Here is a 22,752-nt window from a genome sequence, read left to right as displayed (position 1 = left end):
CTCTGCCTCTTGATTGCCGGAATTATTGTGTGCCATACACCCAGTTTCAAGGATATTCTCCATTTTAATATGCATCTTCTCAGCATTATTCTCCAAAATAAACACAATATATTTGAAGCTGTATGTTGTGATTACACCACTAAAATATCTCTAAGTCCAGTTTATTAGGTGAGTTCGGGTATACAGCAGTGCTGTTTAGGGCTCCAGTTTTAAACTAATGTTTAGTAATTTGCATACACCTTAAGTTTCTCTTTCTTTTGGTCTCTGTTTTTAGAAAGAGCATCAAGAAGTTGGTTTTGAAAAATCTTAACAATAGCAATCTCTTTTCTCCTGTTAATCATGATTCAGAAGATCTAGCTTCACCCTCTGAGTATCCAGAAAATGGAGAGAGGTAAGCTGAATTCTTTTAAAGATGTTCTTGCTAATAGTTCTGTTTTGCTTTTAAAAGATTCTAATTTTATAAAGGTTGAATTTTATATAGCCTTACTATAATTCAAGGGCACCTAAATGTTATTACTTTTTGAGTACTTTAAGCCTCAAAATTATTGGAGCTCCGATTAATTTCTACAAAACTACTTTGTAATTCTTATGTCTGGTTTTGGGCAGTTTTAGCAACCACTTGTATTTATTACTTAAGGTATAGTTAGTCTGATTATTAAAATACTACCCATTCTAATCAAGGAAAATTAACATATAAAATAAACAAGCAAACGTGTGTGTGTGTGTGTGTGTGTGTGTGTTATGTGTATTATATCTGTGTTCAGTAGTCACATTTAAGGGTAAAGAGCTGGCTCTGCAGGTAGCAGGACTTGTTCTTCTAGAGATATGGAGTTTGGTTTCTGGTATCCATGTTAAGCAGCTCACAGCTAGGATCTAATACTGTCTTCTGACCTTTTTGCCAGCACACATGACATACATTCACACAGATACATATATGTAAATAAAAATAATCTATAACATATTTTAATAGTTTTCTAGGTTGAAAATTTTTTGAGGGGCTGTTGGGAAAATGCTCTAGTTTGTAAAGTGCCTGTCTTGAAAGCAGAGGACTTAATTGAAGCCAATGACTCACATAAAAAATAAAATAGGGGCTGATGAAATGGGTCAGCAGTGAAGATCACAGCTGCTCTTGCAAAGGACTGGTATACCATTCATCGTAACACAACCATTCCTAATTCTAGTTCCAGGGGATCCACTGTCCCCTCTTGTCCTCTGTAAGCATCATGTATACATATGTACACATACACACATGGAGGCAAAACACTCATGTACATAAAATAAAAATAAATAATATTAAATTGAGTAAATGAGGGTCTGGAAAGATGGATTGGTCATTAAGAACACTTGTTGCTCCTGCAGAAGACCTGAATTTAGTTCTCAGTACCCTCATGGTTGCTCACAACTGCTTGTAACTCTAGTTCTTGGGTATCTGGTGCCTTTTCTGACCTCTGCAGGTAACAGTTATGTACATGGTGCACATACATGTATGCAGACAAAACACTCAGACACAAAATTAGTGAAAATTTAGAAAACAAAAAGGGCATAGATAGTGGTGCATGCCTTTAATTCCAGCATTAGTGAGCTTTCAGAGATTATTTGGTATTCCTTTGTTCAAAATAGTGGACCATCTTTAATTTGTAATTAGATATTTCATCAAAGTATTTCAGAACCTCTTGTGTTTATAATATTAGCTTAAATTCAAATTTTGAGATTTTTTAAATTTTATGCATATGAGTGTTTTGCCTGCAAGTATGTATGTGCACTGTGTGCATACAGTGCCTGCAGAGGCCATAAAAGGAGAGGTCAAGTTGACTGGAACTGGAGTTAGAACTGTTGATAGCTTCCTTGCAAGTGTTGGGACTCAAACCATGAGTCTCTGGAAAAATAGCCAGTTCTCATAAGTTCTGTTTTGTCTTGACATTAACCATTAATCATTTATTTCCACATAGCAAGTATTTTGTGGGTTTTTTTTTTTAGTCAAATATTTAATCAAAGTCAAGGCTGTTGAGATGGCTAAGTAAAGGCCTTTGTCATCAAGCCTGATGACCTAAGTTTGATCACTAGAGCACACCCACATAGCAAGAGAGGAGTGTTCAGATTTATTCCTTTGAAAATGAGCAGTTAAAGATTTGATAGCTTGTTGGTAAGGTGAGGTCCAGCTTGTCTCCACTAGGTCATCTTCATGTGAATCCGGTGGTAATACGGTTTTGTTCTAGGGATATTTCATTTTTTTAATAACGGTTTTAGCTGACATTCATGGAGAGAATGAATCCTTAGAAGTGTGCCACTAGTAAAAGGAAATCCTGTCTAGAGTATGTTTCTTTACAAAGCTGTGTCACACCATCCTTTGGGCCCTCTGCTGGAAAAGTAGAATCAAGTCTCAAATAATGCCTTTTAAATTGTATCCTCTAGTATTATAGATGTAGGACAGTACTGTATCATACCTCTGTGGATGTAAAATAGCTTGTACCTGCTTTATGATACGTAGTAGTGACCGTGCTTTATCAGAGCTGTTTTTAATGATGTTGCTCAGAATGTTTTCTTTCCAGATGATGATTGAGAAGCTAATTTAAAAAAAAATGGTGCCAGGTACCACCAGAGTAACAGAACTGTGCTGTTTTCTCGGGTTTTGTTTTTTTACTTTTTTTTTTTTAATGGAGTGTGCTGGATGTCTCTACAGTTTTGTTCAGATGACTGGAAAAGCTGTTGCTGCTGTTGATGCATAACACACTGCTATTATTGGTCTTTTTATATAAATATAAATATATATATACAGATATATAATTTGAATTTTTTGAAACTTTACCTGTGCTGTCAACTTTCGAAAAAAGTATCCCCGTTTACTGTGTTGAGTTGGCACTGTACAGAAATTAACAGCCATATTGGTCTAGAAATGTTGAACTTAAGTTTTTATTTATTAAATATGTAAGGTCTTATATACGTGGGTTTGATTAAAAAAACTAATAAAGTATTCTCTAAATTAAAAAAAAAAGAAAATGAGCAGTTAAGGCTATGAAATCTAGATCTAGATTTTCTGGAGTTTTCATTTGTTATTTTTTTGTATGTGGGTGTTTTGGTTGCATGTATATTTGCATACATTTGTGTGCCTGGTGTCTGAGGGGACCACAAGATGGTATCGGATCCCCTAGAACTAGTTACAAACTGTTGTGGGCCACCCATGTATGTGCTGGGAATTGAACCGAGGTCCTCTATAAAAGCACCACATGCTCTTTCCCACTGAGCAATCTTTCTAGCCCTAGGTTTTTCTATTTTAAAACTTCAGTTCTTTTGATTCAGTTTTCTTGTTAGAAATTAGGAAATAATAATTACATCCTATCTCACATGGTTACTGTAAGGATAAATTTAAATTTATTGAATCATCTCATGTAATATCAGATCCTTAATAAAGATTAACTGCTGTCATTATCATTACTGTTACCAAAGGCTAAGGTGTTTTTTTCTCCTTTTTCAGATTCAGCTTCCTGAGCAAACCTGTTGATGAGAACCATCAGCAGGATGGAGATGATGACTCTCTTGTATCACGATTTTACACTAATCCTATTGCCAAACCTATTCCACAAACTCCAGAGAGTGCTGGAAACAAAAATAACAGTAGCAGCAATGTGGAAGACACTTTCATTGCTTTGAACATGCGTGCTGCTTTGCGAAATGGACTGGAAGGAAGCAGTGAAGAAACGTCTTTCCATGATGAGTCATTGCAAGATGACCGAGACGAGATAGAAAACAGTGCTTTCCAAATCCATCCAGCAGGTCAGATTCACATACTTTTCATACCTTTGAAATTGTTGTTAATTATAAAAGTATGGTCAAAAGAGCCCACTTCTTATAACCTAAGAGACTGACCTGTCTACCTAACTTTGTAAATTCAAGTGGATTGCTTGTTGTATGGACTACCTGCCATGTTGTTGGACGTGCCCTTTAAAAAGAGGGCTCTATGATAAATAAAATCTACGAATCTTAGGTTAAGCAGGGTTAAGTAGACTGTATGACATTTAAAATGTTTTTCTGTTGTTTGTGGGGGTAGAGTCAAGGTCTTAGATCATGCTTTCTCCAAACTTGGAGTGACCCTTCTGCCTCTGCACCCCAAGTTCTGCATGCAGTATGTGGAGGCAAGTTGCTCAGAAGCTCAAGGTCTCAGCTTTGTCTTAAATACCAGGCCATACTGATGCATAAGACCTTGTCTCAACAAAAATCAAAACAAAAAAAACCAACTTATTTTATACAAAAATTGTTATATGAAAATAATATTAATACTACTGAGAACTGTTCTACCTAAGTACACTCACAGTATTTTTTGACTTTTGGTTATAGGCATTGTTCTCACAAAAGTTGGTTATTATACTATTCCATCTATGGATGACCTTGCTAAAATTACCAATGAGAAAGGAGAATGCATTGTTTCTGACTTCACCATTGGCCGTAAAGGTAAGTGCGAGTTCAGGAGTCATATGGACCATGTCTATGTTATTAAGGACAACTCTTGGTTTTAGGGTCTGTTTTTTTCCTGTATTTGGTTTTTTCCTGACAAGTAATAAAGCAAGGAAGACTAAATCCATGTAGAATTTTGGGGTTTTAATGTACCTGTTTGGATCTGGTAATTAGTTTTCTCAAAATTCTTCAAAATTAAACTTGAAAATATACTAAGCTTAATACATTGATTCAATTTTATATTAAATTGTTAGATAATTTTCTTTAAATAAACTTACTCTGTGATACTGTATTTTAAATGGGCTCAAGTACTTTAGTTTGTGTAGCAGACGAGGAATTAAGTTGTTCATAGAACAGCAGTGCAGAGACTTGAGAGGACTGGAAAACACCAGAAATGTAGAATGGAGGCGTTAAATCTGCTAACAGTGTAGTCCACTCCTCTGTCCTCATGCTTGCCATAGTTAGCAGAAAGCTACTCCATGAGTTTCTCGAAAGTTTAAAATACTGATATTACAGGTTGCATGTTCTTCCTTGCTTATCACTACAGATTTTAAAAAGAGACTTTTGCTCCTTCATAAAGGGTCTTCTTTTAACCATTTTCCTCTGAATTTTAGGGTATGGCTCAATCTATTTTGAAGGAGATGTGAATTTGACAAATCTAAATTTGGATGACATTGTGCATATCCGGAGGAAAGAAGTTATTGTCTATGTAGATGATAACCAAAAGCCACCTGTGGGTGAAGGACTAAATAGGTATGAATTTTTTTACATACAGAAAATGAACTAAATTAGAATTTTTCTGGAAACATAATCTTGCTTTATTTTGTTCTGTAAACATTTTATTGCCATATATTGCTTGGATTCAGTGGGAGGTTAGACAGGGTCTATAGCTCTGTGTGGCATCGAATCCTAACCTGGCTTTGATTCGTGGCAGTCCTGCTTTTCTAGCCCCCACAGTATACACTCTTAATCACTGAGCCATTTCTAGCTCCAAGATTCTGGGTTTGAAATATCTGCAGAATAGTTCTAAGGAATCACTTCCTCCGTCCTTTCCTCTCTCCCTCTATGTTGTTGTTAATGTCATTTTGTTTACACTTTTTCTTATTTGATGTGTATGAAATGTTTTGACTGCGTGTATGCCTTTTTACCATGTGCATGCAGTGTCCTAGGAAGAGAGTTTCAGATAACTCTGGAACTAAAATTATAGATGGTTATGAGCTGACATCTGGGTTCTGGGAACTGAACCCAAGTCTTCTGATCTTCACCACTGAATCATCTCCAGCCCCACTTGTTTGCTTTCCCTCCCTGAGATAGTGACTCTCTATAGCCCAGACTGGTCTCTACTTATCTCTCCTAAGTCCTGTAACTTCCACAACCAACTCAGATCAGTCTTTGTTATTTACAGGGGTGTTAGTTGGATCTCTAGTATGTCTTTTTGTTGTTTTGCTTTGCTTTCTAGTGTTTTTCAAGGCAGAGTCTTACTATGGCTGTCCTGGAACTAACTCTATACTCTGTGTGCCTGTCTATGTGTAAGCATGTATTAAATCTAGATTTTGCACATGAGAGAAATGCATTTGTCTTTGAGTCTACCTTACTTTGCTTAATATAGTGATCTGCATTTCCTACAAATGCTGTAATCTCTTTTTTCTTTACTGCTGAAAAAAAAACTACATACCACTTCTTTTATTCATTCATCTGATAGATGTCTAGGCTGTTACCACATCTTAGCCCTTGTGAATAGTATAGCAATAAACATGAATGTGGAAGTGCCTTTGTATGTTTGGAGTTCTTCATGTATCTAACCAGGCTTGATGTGGCTGGATCACGTTGCAGTTGTCTATTAGTCCTTCAGGGCAGGGCTCCTTACTTCCATAGTGGCTACACTCCTGCTTTTTAAGTATAAAGCATTTACCTTTTGTCTCTTTGTAATTCACAGGAAGGCTGAAGTTACTTTGGATGGAGTTTGGCCAACAGATAAAACATCCCGGTGTTTAATAAAGAGTCCAGATCGACTTGCTGATATCAATTATGAGGGGAGATTAGAAGCAGTCTCAAGAAAGCAAGGGGCCCAATTCAAGGAGTATCGGCCTGAAACTGGTTCTTGGGTGTTTAAGGTATGTTTATTAAACCCACTTCTAGCTTTTGGAGTTACAAAATGAACTCATCAAAAATCTTTGTCTTTCTTAAAAATTCTTTTATTGGGGTGTGTGTGTGTGTGTGTGTGTGTGTGTGTGTGTGTGTGTGTGTAGGTAGGTAGGTACAGAGATGTTACAGTTTACAAGTGGATGTCTTGTATGTATCAGGTATCTTCCTCTGTTGCTATTTATTTATTCATTAATCTGGAGACATGTTCTTACTCTGTAGTCCTGGCTGACCTGCCACTTGTTTTGTAGAATAGCTGTCCTTGAACTCAAAAGAACTGCCTGCTTCTTAAAGGCATATACCACTACCCAGCTTATCTTACTGTTTGGAACAATCTCTCACTGAATCTGGACTTCCCTGATTCAGGCTGGCTGGCTGTCTGGCTCCAAAAGCCCAAAACTACTCCCACCTCTCCAGGGTTGAGCTTGTCGTTGTGGCCTTACCTAGCTTCTTGTTGGAGGAGGAGGGGATCTGAACTCTGGTGCTCATGATTACACTTTACCAGTTGAGCTGTCTTTCCTAGCTCTGTTGGGGGGGGGGGGGTAGGTACAGAGATGTTACAGTTTACAAGTGGATTTGGGAGGGGGGTAGGTACAGAGATGTTACAGTTTACAAGTGGATGTCAGACGACATCCTAGGGGAGTCAGTTCTCTGCACCATGTGGGTGCTGGGGTCAAAATCAGATCATCAGACTTGTTAGCAAGAATTTTACCTGCTGAGCCATCCATCTCATGGACCATACTTGTCCTTTTCATTTGTAAATACTTTTGAAACAGGAGAGGTTAGCTGCTGCTTGTTCTAGATAATCTTGTCCTGTAATTTCTTCTTCTAGACTGGTTGGATAATTTAGATGGTTGAAGGCCCTTGTGTAGGTAGTGAACAATGGCGCAGTATATAACAGGGATTAATGATGACTGAATTATATATATATATATATATATATATATATATATATATATATATATATATATATATAGGATATGGTATGAATGCTCTGTCTTCTATGTACGACAGAAGAGGACATTGGATCCCATTTATATGGTTATGAGCTACAATGTGGATGCTGGCAAATTAATTCAGGACCTTTACAAGAGCAACCAGTTCCCTTAACCGTCTTTCCAGGCCTGAATTAATTAATTAATTTATTTTTGTTATTTTATGTTGATGAGTGTTTTGCGTGTGCATCTGTGTACCATGTGAGTGGCCAGTGCCCAAGGAGGTGGCGAGCTAGGAATTAAACCTGGATCTTTGCAACAAGTTCTCTTCACTAGCCCTGAGTGATTACATTTTAAGTAAGTCTCATGCGTGCGAGTGAGTATGTGTGTGCGTGCGTGTGAGGTTCGGTTTTTGTTTGTTGTTGTTTTTTCCCCCAAACAAGGTTTCTTTGTGTCAATCTGGCTGTCCTAGAACTCACTTGTAAACCTAGCTGGCCTAAATCTCACATAGATCCACCTGCCTGTCTCCCTACTGCTAGGACTAAAGTTATATGCCCCCATGCTCAGCTCATTGTAATATATATTAATATTGTATATGTTCACTTAATTTTGAGCAACTATTATGTGTATTTCTGTGCCTTGTGCCCTTGGAAGCCAGAATAGGGCATTGGGACACCTGAAACTAGAATTACAGACAGTGTGAGCTGTCGTGTGGGTCTTCTGGAAGAGCAACCAGTACTTTGAACTGCTGAGCTATCTCTCCAGCCCCTGCTTTAACTATTTTAATCTTTAATCTATTTTTGTCTTTTTTTCAAAAGTAGATATTATAGAAAGAGTGAAGAGAACACTGCTAATCGTTGACTTTGCTGGGTTTCTTTTCTTCTTAGGTTTCCCATTTTTCTAAGTATGGCCTTCAGGATTCTGATGAAGAGGAGGAGGAACACCCACCCAAAACTACTTCAAAGAAGCTGAAGACTGCCCCTTTGCCCCCTGCAGGCCAGGCAACCACTTTCCAGATGACTCTTAATGGCAAACCTGCACCCCCACCTCAGGTAGAGAAGGGCAGAGAATGTGAATGCGGCCGTGATAAAGAAGTCAGAGGTCATTCAGCTTTTCAGCTGTTCAGCCCTTGGAACTAAGTGCAAGGGAGGGCACAGTGCTGCAGGCTGTTATTTTTTTACTCAAGATTTAAAGAATTCTCTTGCTGTTTGGATCGTTCTTCTACAAATTGTAACTTAATTTCTCTCATTTGGACTTGTAATGTTTTGATCAGTGATCAGCTTGAGATAGCATTTTGCTTGTGTGGGGTTGATGCAAAGTAAATCCTACTTTTATTGATTTCATGATGTGCAGTCTGATCTTATTCTTTACCTCCATCCCTTTTTAGAGTCAGAGTAGCTTTCTGCAAGAGTTTAGTTTTTTTTCTCAAGTTGTTTGCTATGTTTCAGGTAAACTTTTAATATTGTATTTTAATAATTGTTATAAAAGTATATAATTTTAAAAAGCAAGTAAATGATTTAGCTTGGAGAGAATAGGGACTGTGTTGTTTATTATAATTATTTGTGTAATGTCCTTTCTCAGTATTGTTAAACTATTATAAGCCTTTTGTCCTCATGGGGAAAGGTTTGTAAATTAATTAATAGATTGTTTCTTTGAATGGTAAAGTGATTTACTCAATCAGGTTGTGGTTTATACTCAATCAAGTTAAAGTGATGTTTTTAACTTACTGACTTACTCCTTCAAAGAAGAGTTGTTTACGGGACTTTGTAAAAACACCCTCTACCTCTCAGCTGCTAAAAGCAGGACCTTTGGGATTTTTCCATGCTACAATTATTTTGGCTGCTCAGATGTGTGATTTTTATGATTTATTAAATAATTTCTGGGGAGGCCCTTTCTGGATAATCTTGTGTACATGTTTTTGTGTATAGGGTGGAAGAGGGGATGATAAATGTGGAAGTTAGAATGGTATCCCTAAAAGAAACAAAACAGGGCTGCAGAGATGGCTCAGCGGTTAAGAGCACTGACTGCTCTTCCAGAGGTCCTGAGTTCAAATCCCAGCAACCACATGGTAGCTCACAACCATCTGTAATGGGATCCGATACCCTCTTCTGGTGTGTCTGAAGACAGCTACAGTGTAATAAATAAATCTTAAAAAAAAAAAAAAAGAAAGAAAGAAACCAAAACAAAACTCTGCTCATAAGTGTATGACTTAGAAGGCAGAGACAGTCGGATCTTAGAGTTCAAGGATAGCCAGATCAACATAGAAAATTTCAGGCCAGCCTGAGCTACATAGTAAAGACATTCTCTCAAGAAATCCATAAGTGAACATATTTTTAATTTATCTTTTTTCTTTTATGACTCCTATCCCAGATTGCTGTTTCTGGTGCTTTTTCCCCCCACAATCTTTTCTAAAAACATAATCAAATACTCTTTTTTTTTTTTTCTTCCTCCTGCTGATAAACATGTAGCGTGATAAAGATATGGCTGAAAAAGAAAAACTTCATCTAGGTAAAAGAACCAATTTATATAATATTGACAGTTGTTAGTCAGCTTTAATCACCAGAACCAAACACTAAGGGAAAAAAAATCTAATTTCCTGCTTTTAGCAGCTGACAGTGTGGCCCACAAGAGCTAATTGAAAAACTGAAAGCAAAAGATATCCCAGAACAAGTTGTAGCCAAGAAAGTTGCCAAGGATTCACCCTGGCAAATAGCATACAGAGAGCAGGATACTGAGTGCTTTGAAGATGTCGATAGGCAGTGAGCAGAAATGAGAGAGAAGTTCTGGTTATGTGCATTATGAACACTGCTTGTATCAGACAGTGCTCGTGACACCCCTTCTTATTCCCTGGTGACATCTGAGGGAGATAGAAACCATCAGTAGCTAATTACTATTATTAGTTGCTAAGATCAGGTGCTTTATTTGTCACAGGGAAACTACCTGAATTGTCTGAATGAACGGACTCTTGAGTCAAAGAATCATTTGTCACAGCCTTCTTGGAGAAACTGATTTCCATAGGTGTTTCTGAAGTCTGGAAAACCACCCCACCCCCACACACAGTAGATGACCAACTACCTCAGACTAAAAAAAGAGAGAATTAGAAAAGACAGGTCGTATCTTGAGCTATTTAGGAAAATTTGTATTTTACTTTAAGGGTCACATTTATACAATACTGCTTTGCACCTAAAAAAAAAAAAAAAAGGTATGACTAAGGAACAAAAAAATTTTTGTATGATCTTCTATAACTTCTAGGTGAGAGAAAATGTTGACACATGCTCCTTTGTTGTAGACAAATTAAGGCTACTGTGGGAAGTTTTTCCTGTGGTTTTATTATTTTGAAGCTCTGGGTTTTGATTCCATTATGTAGCTGACTGCTTCAATATTTTGGAGAATTTGACCTTTTTAAAAATGATTTATTTATTTTATATAATGAGTGTTTTATCTGTATGTACATCTCCATGCCAGAAGAGGGCATCAGATCACATAGATTGTTGTGAGCCACTACATGGTTGTTGGGAATTGAACTCAGAACCTCTGGAAGAATGGTCAGTGCACTTTCCTGCTAAGCCATCTCCCCAGCCCCAAAAGCTTGATTTCTTAGAACAGCCATCATGTGAGTTCCATGGATTGCCCATGGGATTCTGACATATTTAATCTTTAGTAAATTCTCCGTAGCTGATGGTTGATGCCTAGATGATGGGCAGATTTTAAAATTTGAACAACTTGGGACCTTTGACACTTGGGTAGACATAGATTGTAGCTCTTACCTCAACCTTGTAGTTCAAATGAACCTGAATTCAGTGATAGTAAGTCAAGATAGTCAGCTTCCTCAGAACCTCATGTTCAAAGATGTAAAACAAAAAGGTTTATGATCTTTTTCTTATGTATATTTTGTCTGTATGTATACATGTGTACTCATTGCATTCCTAGTGCCTATAAGTATCAGATGCCTGGATCCTTGTGTTTTGCATGGTTATAAGCCACCATGTGGACTCTGGAAACCAAACCTGGGTTCTCTGCAAGAGCAAGTGCTCTTAACTGCTGAGCTATCTCCAATTTAAAACGTTTTTTTTTGGGGGGGGGGTTGTTTGTTTTTGTTTCTTCAGGAAAAAGTGTATCAGGGTTTAGGGGATACAATTTGTATATGCTGACTTGAAATAAAAGGATACTATTCTAAACTGATCCAGTTATTAACACAACTTTTTCCAGAAAATATCTTTCATTCCCACAGACCTCTTCAGAGTTCTGTTTTTTCCCCACTCTCCCTCAGTTTACAGTGTTCTATTATTCTAACTGGCTTCTGAAAACTGGTCTGCAAAGATTTCTTGAAAAATATATTTTAGGGTAGTTTGTTGAGTTTATTCAATTTTCTTAATTATACTTCAGTGAAATTTGTGCACAGGGATTCTGGATACTTGCCAGTTTCTCAGCTTTATGTGTTTTCCCACCCTACTAGGTGTGTTATCTAGGTTTAATGACTGCTCTTCAGCACTCTCTTAAAGTGTGTCCTGTGCCCCTTTATCTCTAACCTAGTCATGAAATCCTCCCACTTTGCCTTAGTGCTGTGGATAAGGAAAATGGTGTAGCCTAAACCTCATGTGAAACCTAGTGACATGATAGTGAGGATAGTAAGTTGTTCTTCCCTCTTTACCTCCCTGTCTTCAGTCCTTGTCCTTTTATGGTCAGCTGCTTTTTCTGCTTCGTGCCAGGTGCTGCATTAGGTGTGAAGCACAAAGCACATGTTCACTGAATTAGTTGATGTTCTTTTTACTAGGTAAAGAAAACAGTAAACTGTAATTCCTGTTTTTAAGCCATGACTGCATAGTAGACCACACATATGTAAGAAATGATAATACATTTTGATACATAGCGTTAAATAGGAAGAACAGTATTGAGGCAGTCAAAACCAGTATCTTGCTGGTAGAGTGGACTATCATAGCATTTGTTGAAAGGTAGCTCTGGCTGAGAGTACAGCTCAGCTTCGCATATACTTAGGATACCCAAGGCATTTGGTTCCATCCCAGTAGCACATGAAAGACCTGGTTCCTCAAGCCTTTAATCCTAGCACCTGGCACACAGGTGAGTGTGTGGATCTCTGTGAGCTTGAGACCAGTCTAATCTGCATAGTTTCAGGGCAGTCCGGGCTACAAATTGAGACCCTGTCTAAAAAAGTAAACATATTAGGGATCTTACGGGAAGAATGTCTCCTGTACTTATTAATATGGGAGCAACATACTACAATTCTCCTTGCTAGGCCTCTTACTCTACCCCTTGCTTGGTGGTTACCAAGTTCCCATCCCCAAGATTTTCCTGTATGCTAATAGCTTCACCTTAAATACTCTGGGTTTTTGGGTTTTTTTTTTTTTTTAAATTTTTATTTTTGTCATGGTTGCTGTCAAACCCACCTGTGCCTTGAACATGTCAGGAATGTGCTGTGCCACTGAACTTGGTACGTAAGCCCAGTGTTACCTTGGGAGCACCATCTTAACTTTATTAAAGCAGTTTTTGGGCAATGTCACCCTTGTATTATAGCTGCTCAGTTCTTTTCTAGTTGTTCATAGGGTCACCCATTCTTTCAGCAAGGCTATTTGTTAAAGGAACACAGGATAGCCATAGCAAATGTCCAATTAAAGAAGAAATCGAAAATGTTGACCAGTAGTGGCTATTTTTGTTCAAAAGATCTTAAGAACTTACAACTAGCACTGGAGAGGCTGAGACAGCAGGATGTGTATTTAAGGCCAGCCAGGCCTATGTAGTGAGACACTGTGTCCCAAATGAATAAAGGTGTAAAACTTTAAATATGTTTGTCTATAGATGTTTGCTTGCGTCTGTGTGTGCTTTGTGTATGCCTTTCCCTCAAAGGCCAGAAAAGGGCATTGGATCCCTTGGAGGCTTTTGAGGTCCAGACCAGGGGAAGCACCATGAGGGTGCTGGGAATCAAACCTGAGTCCTCTGTAAGTTCAGCCCATGTCCTAGCTACTGAGCTATAGCTCAAGTCCCGTCTTTAAAAAAAAACTACGTACATCACAGCATCTATTTAAGATATAGCATAAAATAAGGCACTCATGGAAAATCAGCCAGACATTGTTCAGGGATGAGTTATATGATGTAAATTATAGCTTGTTAGGAGAAATAATAATACCTTTTGTCTTGAAAATGTTTTATGAATTTTCTTAGTCACTTGTTAACACTTTACTAGGTTCTATGTGTTTAGGATATAACATAACAAATTTGTATTAAACTAGTTTGTTTATAGTGCACTTCCATTTTATAAGCATATTATTATAAACTGTCATGTGTGCAGAGACTGGGGGTTATATTATTGAGAAAAGGGCTTTTCACTGAACTGCAGCTCACCAGTCTCACTGGCCAGCAAGCCCAGAGAGCCCCTTGCTTGTGCCCCACAATGCCTGACTTCTTTCATGGGTGCTCTAGATCTAAACTTACCTCCTTGCACTACTGAGCCATCTCCTCAGCCCATCATTGTAACAATTATTTCTTTTAACATTGCTTTATAAATAATAGGTGTGACTTTGATTCTTTAAAACAAGATTATTCCCAGATTGGAATTGCCCATAATACTGCTGCTTATTTACCCTTTCAGGGAAGTGTGAACATTTCTCACATCTCACATAAGACCGCACATTCAGAGCACAGCTGACTCTAGTCACCCAAAAGATTAAATTCCAGAACCAAAACTATTAGAGCCAGACGGTAGTGATGTACGCCTTTAATCCCAGCACGCTGGGAGGCAGAGACAGGCAAATCTCTGAGTTCCAGGACAGTCAGTGCTCTATCAGAAAACAAAACAAAACAAAAACCTAACAAAAGAAAAAAACATAAAGTTTGGGGTTGGAGAGACCCAGATTCAGATCCTAACACCTACTTGGTGGCTCATAGCCATCTAGAATTCCAGCCCTGAGGAATCTTAAGCCTGTCCTCTAAGTACATATATATACGCGCAAACAAAACAAACACCTAATAAAATGGAATTATTTGTGTACTAAGAATGCAATTTGGGGGCATGCCTATCTAATAATCGTGCCTTTTTTCTCCTCCCACTTACTTCAACTACCAGTCATTGGGAAGTCAGGGTGACCCTGTGTAAACCAGGAAATCATAGTTGCTAACAAAGAGAAGAAAGGTGTAATTTTTGTCTATGAAGACCACTATGTGAGCATTGACTCAGATACTCAACTCTGGCTCATAATAGTTCCGAGAGGAATTATCTGCTCTCATCTCGTAGAACATGGAGAATATAGTATTTCTTTATCATATTCTGAGTAAAGTTAATGTTGCTTCTCTGTTTTTGCTGTCTGCAGAGCCAGAGCCCAGAAGTGGAGCAGTTAGGGAGGGTTGTGGAGCTGGACAGCGACATGGTAGATATCACGCAGGAGCCAGTTCCGGATTCGGTGTTAGAAGAGAGTGTACCTGAGGATCAGGAGCCCGTGTCCGCATCAACACAGATCGCGTCTTCACTGGGAATTAATCCACATGTGTTACAGGTGACGAGCTGACCCACCCTTACTATGACAGAAAACCAAACTAATACTTAGTCTCTTCTGTCACGTCACATCTCTGCTTTGAGTACTCATGTAAAACTGTTGAGACCTCACTGTAACGGAAAAGGAAGCAGGCTTCGTACTCCTAGTCAGTGAGGAACTTTGTATTGATGGCGGGAACATGGTCTCTGCTTACATGACCTGGCTTCTCAGCAGCTTTTGTAACTTTACTGCCCTGGCTTTTGACAAGCCGTTTAACAACTACTAGTTCCTTAAGTTGTACTTAGTCTGCTTTATAAAGTAACTTTGAGATCTCAAACATAGAAATTTTAGAAGCTCGGTAAATAGATGTTTAATTTCCCTCCTTCATCCTCTAGCTCAACCTTTTTGTTTAGCCTTTGGCTTGTTTGACCTAAAGATCATTTACTGAGTGAAGCACAAACGGGGGAGTAGTGTGTTGCTCACAAAAATGTTACACTTGTTCTGGGCACAGGCTTTAAAAGAAACTTTTTTGGTTCGTATACACTGCATTTTTCTTTTACGGTCTTTGATTTGTAGATCATGAAAGCATCCTTGCTTGTGGATGAAGAAGACGTAGATGCCATGGAGCAGCGCTTCGGTCACTTCCCTTCCAGAGGAGACACTGCTCAGGAGATCTGCTCCCCTAGACTCCCCATTTCAGCCTCCCACTCCTCAAAATCCCGCTCCATAGGTACAGTATAAAATGTGCTGGTTCCAAGGACACTGTCAGCTCGATTCTGCTTTTCATATTTCTCCTTCTAAGCTGAATGGATTTCTTTAGCAGAACCTCTGAAAACTATAACAATAGGCATAATTTTTTTTTAAATACATACTATCCTCTTCCTACCATCTATGGCAGGGAGATTGCTGTGAATTTGAGGTTACCCAGAACAGCATAGCAGGACCCAAGGAGCTTGGCTCAACAGCTGAGAATACTTGTTCTTGCAGAAGACTCCAGTTTAGTTCTCAGAAACCATATGGTAGCTAATAACCCTCTCTTCTCCATTTTCAAGAGATCTGACACCCTCTTATGGCCTCCTGGCCACCAGGCACACACATGGTGTATATACATATACATACACTTAAGCACTCAGGCATACATACTAAATAATTTCTTAAAAAAGGGGGGTGGGGTCAGTGAATTAGCTTAGCTGATAAAAAGTACTTGCCATCAAGCCTGATGAACTGATGATCTCTAGAACCCACATGGTGGAAGGAGAGAAATTACTTCCTGAAGTTGTCCACTGACTTCCATGTATGCACACATGCACACACATTTTAAAACAGAAAAGGTAAAAGTGCTGACATGGCAGGGTTTTAAGCATCATAAGTACCTCTTTATTGGGAAACCACTTGTAAACCACCTCCCTAAAGTTGTCTCATTGAGTGAGAGCCCTGTTTTAGTCACTTGTGAGTGTGGATTACAAAGTAAGCTCTAATCTAAACTCTACCACAATACTTAGATTCCACAAGTTGACCATGTTCCTTTTATTTAGTCCTTACATTATCTTACTGCTTTTTTTGATAGTAAACTTCAAGTATCTACTTTTCCCTAAACCTTTGAAAACCCCTGTGGGGTAATCACATATTAAATTTTAAAACTTTCCCTTTTCTTACTAGGATTGCAGATTATACTTTATAGAGTACTGGCTGGAGAGATGATGGCTCAGCAGTTAGGAGTATTGACTGCTCTCCAGTGAGTCTGGGTTCTCAACACCATCTGTGACTCCAGTCCATGATACACAGTGCCCTCTTCTGGCCTCCTCACATACTACATACACATGGTGCACGGGCATGCAGGCAGAAAAACTTTTTTTTTTTTTTCTTGAAAAATGTCAAAAAAAAAAGGTTGTGGAGTATTGATATCAGTGAGTAGGCAATTGTAATTCAAAATACTTTGAAAGCTGAAGAACTAAATTTTGTTAATGTTTTCTGAAAAGGTAAATAAGGAACAGCAAGAAGGCTGAGCAGGTAAAGATACAAGTTTGATTCTTAGGACCCACCTTGTAAAGAGAGTGAACCACCTCCCTAAAGTTGTCCTCTTACCTCTCCTTAAGTTCATAATGTCAGGACTTCGGGGTTTTTTTGGGGGGGGGTTGTTTGTTTTTGTTTGTTTGTTTGTTTTTAAGATTTTATTCATTTATTATATATAAGTACATTGTAGTTGTCCTCAGACACACCAGAAGAGGGCATCAGATCCCATTACAGATGGTTGTGAGCCACCATGTGGTTGCTGGGATTTGAACTCAGGACCTCTGGAAGAGCAGTCAGTGCTCTTAACCGCTGAGCCACCTCTCCAGCCCAGGACTTCAGTTTTAATCTATCTGAGTTTTGTGGTTTTATTTTGTTCGGGTTTTTGTTTATTTTGGGGTTTTTGTGGTTGGGTTTTCAAAACAGGGTCTCTGTGTAGCCTGACCCCAGACTCACTGCCTGCCTCTTCCTCCAGAATGCTGAGATTAAAGACATGTGCCACCACCCCCAGCTGTTTTTGTATTTTACTTATATATAAAGCTATATTTGTGCAAATATAATATCCTCAAAATTTTTAGATTTATCTGTGTATTGATTTTTTTTTCTCTGCATGCAAGTATGTAAGGCAGGTACATGCAGTGCCTATAAAAGTCAGAAAGTGTCAAATTTCTTGAAAGTAAAGTTGTGAGCCACCATGTGTGCACTGGGTATCAAATTCAGGTCCTCTGCAAGAGTAAGAAGTGCTTTTAACTGATGGGCTGCCTTCTCTCTAGCCGTTACAATGTCCTTTTAGCTCAGTCTCCATCCCCTATAGCTACTTACTTTACCCTTTCCTTTTTCTTGGTCCCCATACAAGTTTTCTTCTACTTTCATGTCATTAGTACATAAATAATATCAGGAAAGTGCAATATCTAAGACCCATAAATTAGAGAAAACATGCAATATTTGTATTTTTGGAACTGATCTAGTTCTCTGTAAATTGCTGTCTCCAGTTGCATCCATCATTTTAAAGATAGTTTTATTGCATATAGGATTTCAGTAAGGATATGACCCTTAGGAACAGTTTTACCCAGTCTCGTCACTTGATAGTGCCATGGACTTAGAAAGGCCCCCTTTTTAAGCCCAGTTTCCTCAGTTTTAATGTGAGCAGCAATAACACTTCCCGATCAATGTTACTGAAAAGTGAAGTGTACACATAATTGTCTTTAATATTGTTGTTAATCCTTGAAGATTCTTGTTTTTGTTTCTCCTTTATAAAATCATTAAAGTCCTTGCTTTGATTTCGTAGCTGAAAAGGTGATTATTGTGGACTGAAGAGATGGCTGAGTGGTAGGGAGCTTATACTGCTCTTAGAGAAAGCACAAGTTTGGTTCCTAGCACCCACGTCAGGCAGCTTACACCCACCTGTAACTCCAGCTTCCAGAACGTGGGACACCTGGCATCCACAGGCAGCTACAGTCCTGTTGACATACCCACAAACATATACATAATTTAAAATTTTTATATAAATATTGTGGCACACACTTTTAATCCTGCACTCAGGAGGCAGAGTTCAAGGCCCACCTGGTCTACATGGTGAGTCCCAAGACAGCCAGGTTATACAGAATAATCTTATCTGGAAAAACAACTAGTGCACACCTTTGATCCTAGCACTCAGGAGGAATAATCTTGAGGCTAGCCTGGTCTTCATAGGACTTAGGCTACTTGTCTTCAAAGAAAAGTGATTATTATAAAAATCTGTCTGAAAATTTTCATCTTTAGCGAAGAAGCAAACTGGGTTGTTAAGTGTCTTTTCCTCCTTGTTTCAGTTGGTGGGTTGCTCCAATCAAAATTTGCAAGTGGAACTTTTCTTTCACCAAGTGCCTCCGTGCAAGAATGTCGCACACCCAGAACATCATCTCTAATGAACGTCCCATCCACATCCCCCTGGTCTGTCCCTCTACCCCTGGCCACTGTGTTCACAGTGCCCAGCCCAGCCCCTGAAGTTCCCCTAAAAACAGTGGGGATACGCAGGCAACCAGGCCTAGTCCCTCTTGAAAAATCCATTACATATGGCAAGGGAAAACTCTTGATGGACATGGCCTTATTCATGGGACGTTCATTTCGGGTTGGCTGGGGTCCCAACTGGACTCTTGCAAATAGTGGAGAACAACTGCATGGCTCTCATGAACTGGAAAATCATCAGGTTGCCGAGTCTATGGAATACGGATTCCTGCCCAATCCAGTAGCTGTTAAATCGTGAGTTATGTTTCTTGATTGATGCTTTGTGGGGGTGTCCACATTGTAATTGGGGCTGTTCTGTTATCAAGAAACCCATGGTCAGCACCCTCCTTTTTGATCTTTCTATATAAATTTTTAACCTAAGTATAAGTATTTCATATATGTTGGGTACATAGTATCACATATGTTTCTATGTAGTCCCTACAATTTAGTCCTCTGGTAATTACCATACAAAATGTATTGCATTTACACTGAATATGTACAGTTTTCTTATGTATTTTTTATAGGCCTAGTAAGTTTGTATATATTTACTATGGATTAAATGAATATTACTTTATTACTTTTTGAATTGATTTTGGAAAAATAAAAATAATCAGTTTAATGAACATCTCAGGAAAATCCATTCTAAATTTACTAATTGACTCTAGATTATGGTATTGTATTATTTTGGAGATAATTAATATCAACTTTAAAAATTATCAAGTTCGGGGGCTGGGGATTTAGCTCAGTGGTAGAGCGCTTACCTAGGAAGCGCAAGGCCCTGGGTTCGGTCCCCAGCTCCGAAAAAAAGAACCAAAAAAAAAAAAAATTTAAAACAGATACAAGTGAAGGAATTAAGTAATTTAGAAGCTGGCCATATGTGGTGGTACACACATAGAATCTAGTCACTTAAGAGATAAAGGCTGGAGAATCAAAAATTCATGGTCTTTCTTAGCTATGTATCAAGTTTAGGTTTATATGAGACATATCTCAAGAAAACATTTAGTATATATAAGCTTACCTTCATAACTTTTGACACCAAAGTATTTGTAAACTAGGCATCCTACATATAACTTTTGATAGTTAGATTCTGTAGCGTCCAAATAAGTAGTGAAACAAGTAACTACTGACTCCCGTACTTGTACCCTGAGCTGTGCTTTGTTGTATTAAAATTTATTGGTTATCTTACACTTTGTATCATTACTCATACATGATTTGCTAAACATCAGCATTGGTCATTTGGAAATTATTGTTCACTAAGTTTACACGTTACTATTTCATTAGACCTCATTAGTCTTTAAGATTTAAGAAGCTGATGCTGTGAAGATGGCTGACTTCAGAGTATTTTCTACTCTCCCAGAGAACCAAGTTTGGTTCCCAGCACCCACAGTGGGCAGCTCATAACCTCTTGTAACTCTCACTGCAAGGTATCTGTCGCCTACTTCTGGATTCTTCAGTCATCTGCCCTGACCACAACATATACACATAAAAAGTCTTGAACAATCACTTATAAAAATAGAATTAAGCTCTGAGGGCTGTGAGTGTAGCTCAGTTGGTAGAGGGTCTGCACAGTACGCAAGCAGCTCTGGGTTCCAGTCCCAGCACAGCATAAACCCAGCATAGTGGCCCGTGCCCGCATGCCTGTACTCACATGGTTTGGAGGAATCTGGAGGCAGGAAGATGAGAGATTCAGTGTGATCTTTAGTTACATGTTCTACATGGAACTGTCTCAGAAAGCAAACACTGCAGTGAAGTGCCTTTTCATTCTGATGAAAGATAGAGATAAAGCATAGTTTGGTTGTTGGGAAATTTCAACGTCTTCATTTTCTGACTCATCTATTGTTTCTTCTAGTCTATCTGAATCCCCATTCAAAGTTCATTTGGAAAAACTCGGCTTGAGACAGAGGAAGCTGGATGAGGATCTGCAGTTATACCAGACACCTCTAGAGCTCAAATTAAAACATAGCACTGTGCATGTAGATGAGCTGTGTCCTCTCATCGTCCCCAATCCTGGGGTTTCAGTCATTCATGGTTATGCAGATTGGGTTAAGAAATCACCCAGAGATTTACTGGAACTACCAAGTACGTACACATCCTGTTGCTAACCTGTGTCCCGGGAGTCGGGTTAATAGTAGCACGTGCTTCTTGGAGGATGGATTTCCTTATGGGTATCAGGTATCTTCCTGTGCTTACACATTGCTGTAGTTCAAAGACCCACAGCTAATCGAAACCCTCAGATTTTGGTAATTGTATTCCTTTTATTTCAAACTAGGTATTTAACTGTGTGTTTTGGAAATCATCTTTATGAAAGGAAAAATTTTTTCTCCTCTAAAATTTTACTGACTTAATTGCCTTTAATTAAATTTAAAAACTACTATAGTAGCATGGGAGTAAGTGAAAGTAAACCCTTTAACTGAGAGATAAAGACATGTAGGAGCCATGCTTGTTGTTGTGTATAGAAGTTTAGACTCACAGCGATCACCGTGTCAGGAGCTGTGCAGTTATTTGCCCTTTGTCATTATTGGCGTGTGCTAACCGCGTGTGTGTGTGTGTGTGTGTGTGTGTGTGTGTGTGTGTGTGTGTGTGTGTGTGTCTATGTATGTATGTATGTATGTATGTAAACGTACTATAATCATACTCACTTCTGATCCCTCTACTCAACTTCTTTCTTATCCCTACTGGTCTCCTTTTACTCTCGTGTGTGTCTGTCAGTCTGTCTTTTTGTTTGTTGTTTTTTGAGACAGGCTTATTTTGTGTAGCCCACTAAGTACAACTTGTCTTTTCTAATTTCCTTGTTTCCTAAGTTTCATTTATAAAAGAGGACATGGAATACCAGTTTTACTTTGTTTCATTTGGAGTCTGGCTTACTTTGCTTACTGTCATTTACCTGCAAATGCTGTGCTTTAATTCTTTTTTATTGTTCAGTAAACCACCATGTGATATAGACTCCACATTCTCTATCTAGTCCTCTGTTGATAACTTGTCTGTTGGAAATCAAGCTACAGTCGCAGTGTTCAAATGTTTCTTTTATGAGTTGACTTTTATTCTTTGGGGTAAGAAGTACTACAGCTAAAACAGAAAACATTTCAATTTTTTCAGGAACCTCCATACTCATTGCCATGGTGACTGGACTAATTTATTTCTATATCCAACAAATTCCCTTTTTTCTAAACACTGTCAACCAGTACTTGTTCATTTTGAGTAGTTTAGTTTCTATTTTTTTTTTAATTCTTTTTTAAAGATTTATTATGTATATGAGTACATTGTCGCTGTCTTCGGACACACCAGAAGAGGACATCAGATCCCATTACAGATGGTTGTGAGCCATCATGTGGTTGCTGGGAATTGAACTCAGGACCTCTGGAAGAGCAGTCAGTGCTCTTGACCACCAAGCCATCCCTCCAGCCCCAGAAATGCCTTCTTAATTTAATCATTCCACCTGGAGTGAAATGCAGTCTCCAGGGAGTTTTGATTTGTATTTTTCTGGTGACAAGATTTGTACTTCGTTTGGAAAGTGTTGGCTCGTTTGCTGATTTGCTTGTTTGTTTTGGGTTTTGTAATTGTTGTTGTTGTTGTTGTTGTTGTAGTAATCTTCATTCTAGATATTAATCCCCAGTTAGACAGATTTCTAAGATTTCCTCCTGTTTCATAATCTATCTTTTCACCATTAATTTTTTTGCAGTGCAGAAGCTCTTTACTTGAGTATGTATAATGATGATGATGATGGTGGCGGTGGTGATGATGATGATAGT

At 38.5% G+C, this 22,752-nt stretch overlaps 1 protein-coding gene across 1 annotated transcript in view; it reads left to right on the top strand.

Annotated features, from left to right (window-relative positions):
* The window catches only part of Nup98 (nucleoporin 98 and 96 precursor), a 96,877-nt gene that overhangs the window by 53,837 nt on the left and 20,288 nt on the right, over positions 1 to 22,752 (top strand). The window contains 10 exon segments of the mRNA NM_031074.3: positions 275 to 391; positions 3,473 to 3,771; positions 4,333 to 4,446; positions 5,064 to 5,202; positions 6,386 to 6,563; positions 8,414 to 8,578; positions 14,849 to 15,031; positions 15,587 to 15,740; positions 18,829 to 19,258; positions 20,853 to 21,082. Of these exon segments, the coding sequence (NP_112336.2) occupies positions 275 to 391; positions 3,473 to 3,771; positions 4,333 to 4,446; positions 5,064 to 5,202; positions 6,386 to 6,563; positions 8,414 to 8,578; positions 14,849 to 15,031; positions 15,587 to 15,740; positions 18,829 to 19,258; positions 20,853 to 21,082 (2,009 nt within the window).

The sequence above is a fragment of the Rattus norvegicus genome, chromosome 1 (genome assembly GCF_021556685.1).
Source record: "Rattus norvegicus strain SHRSP/BbbUtx chromosome 1, alternate assembly SHRSP_T2T, whole genome shotgun sequence".
Classification (NCBI taxonomy): Eukaryota; Metazoa; Chordata; class Mammalia; order Rodentia; family Muridae; genus Rattus; species Rattus norvegicus.
Note: the sequence above shows the minus strand (reverse complement) of the source record. Positions and strands in the feature narration are given on the sequence as shown.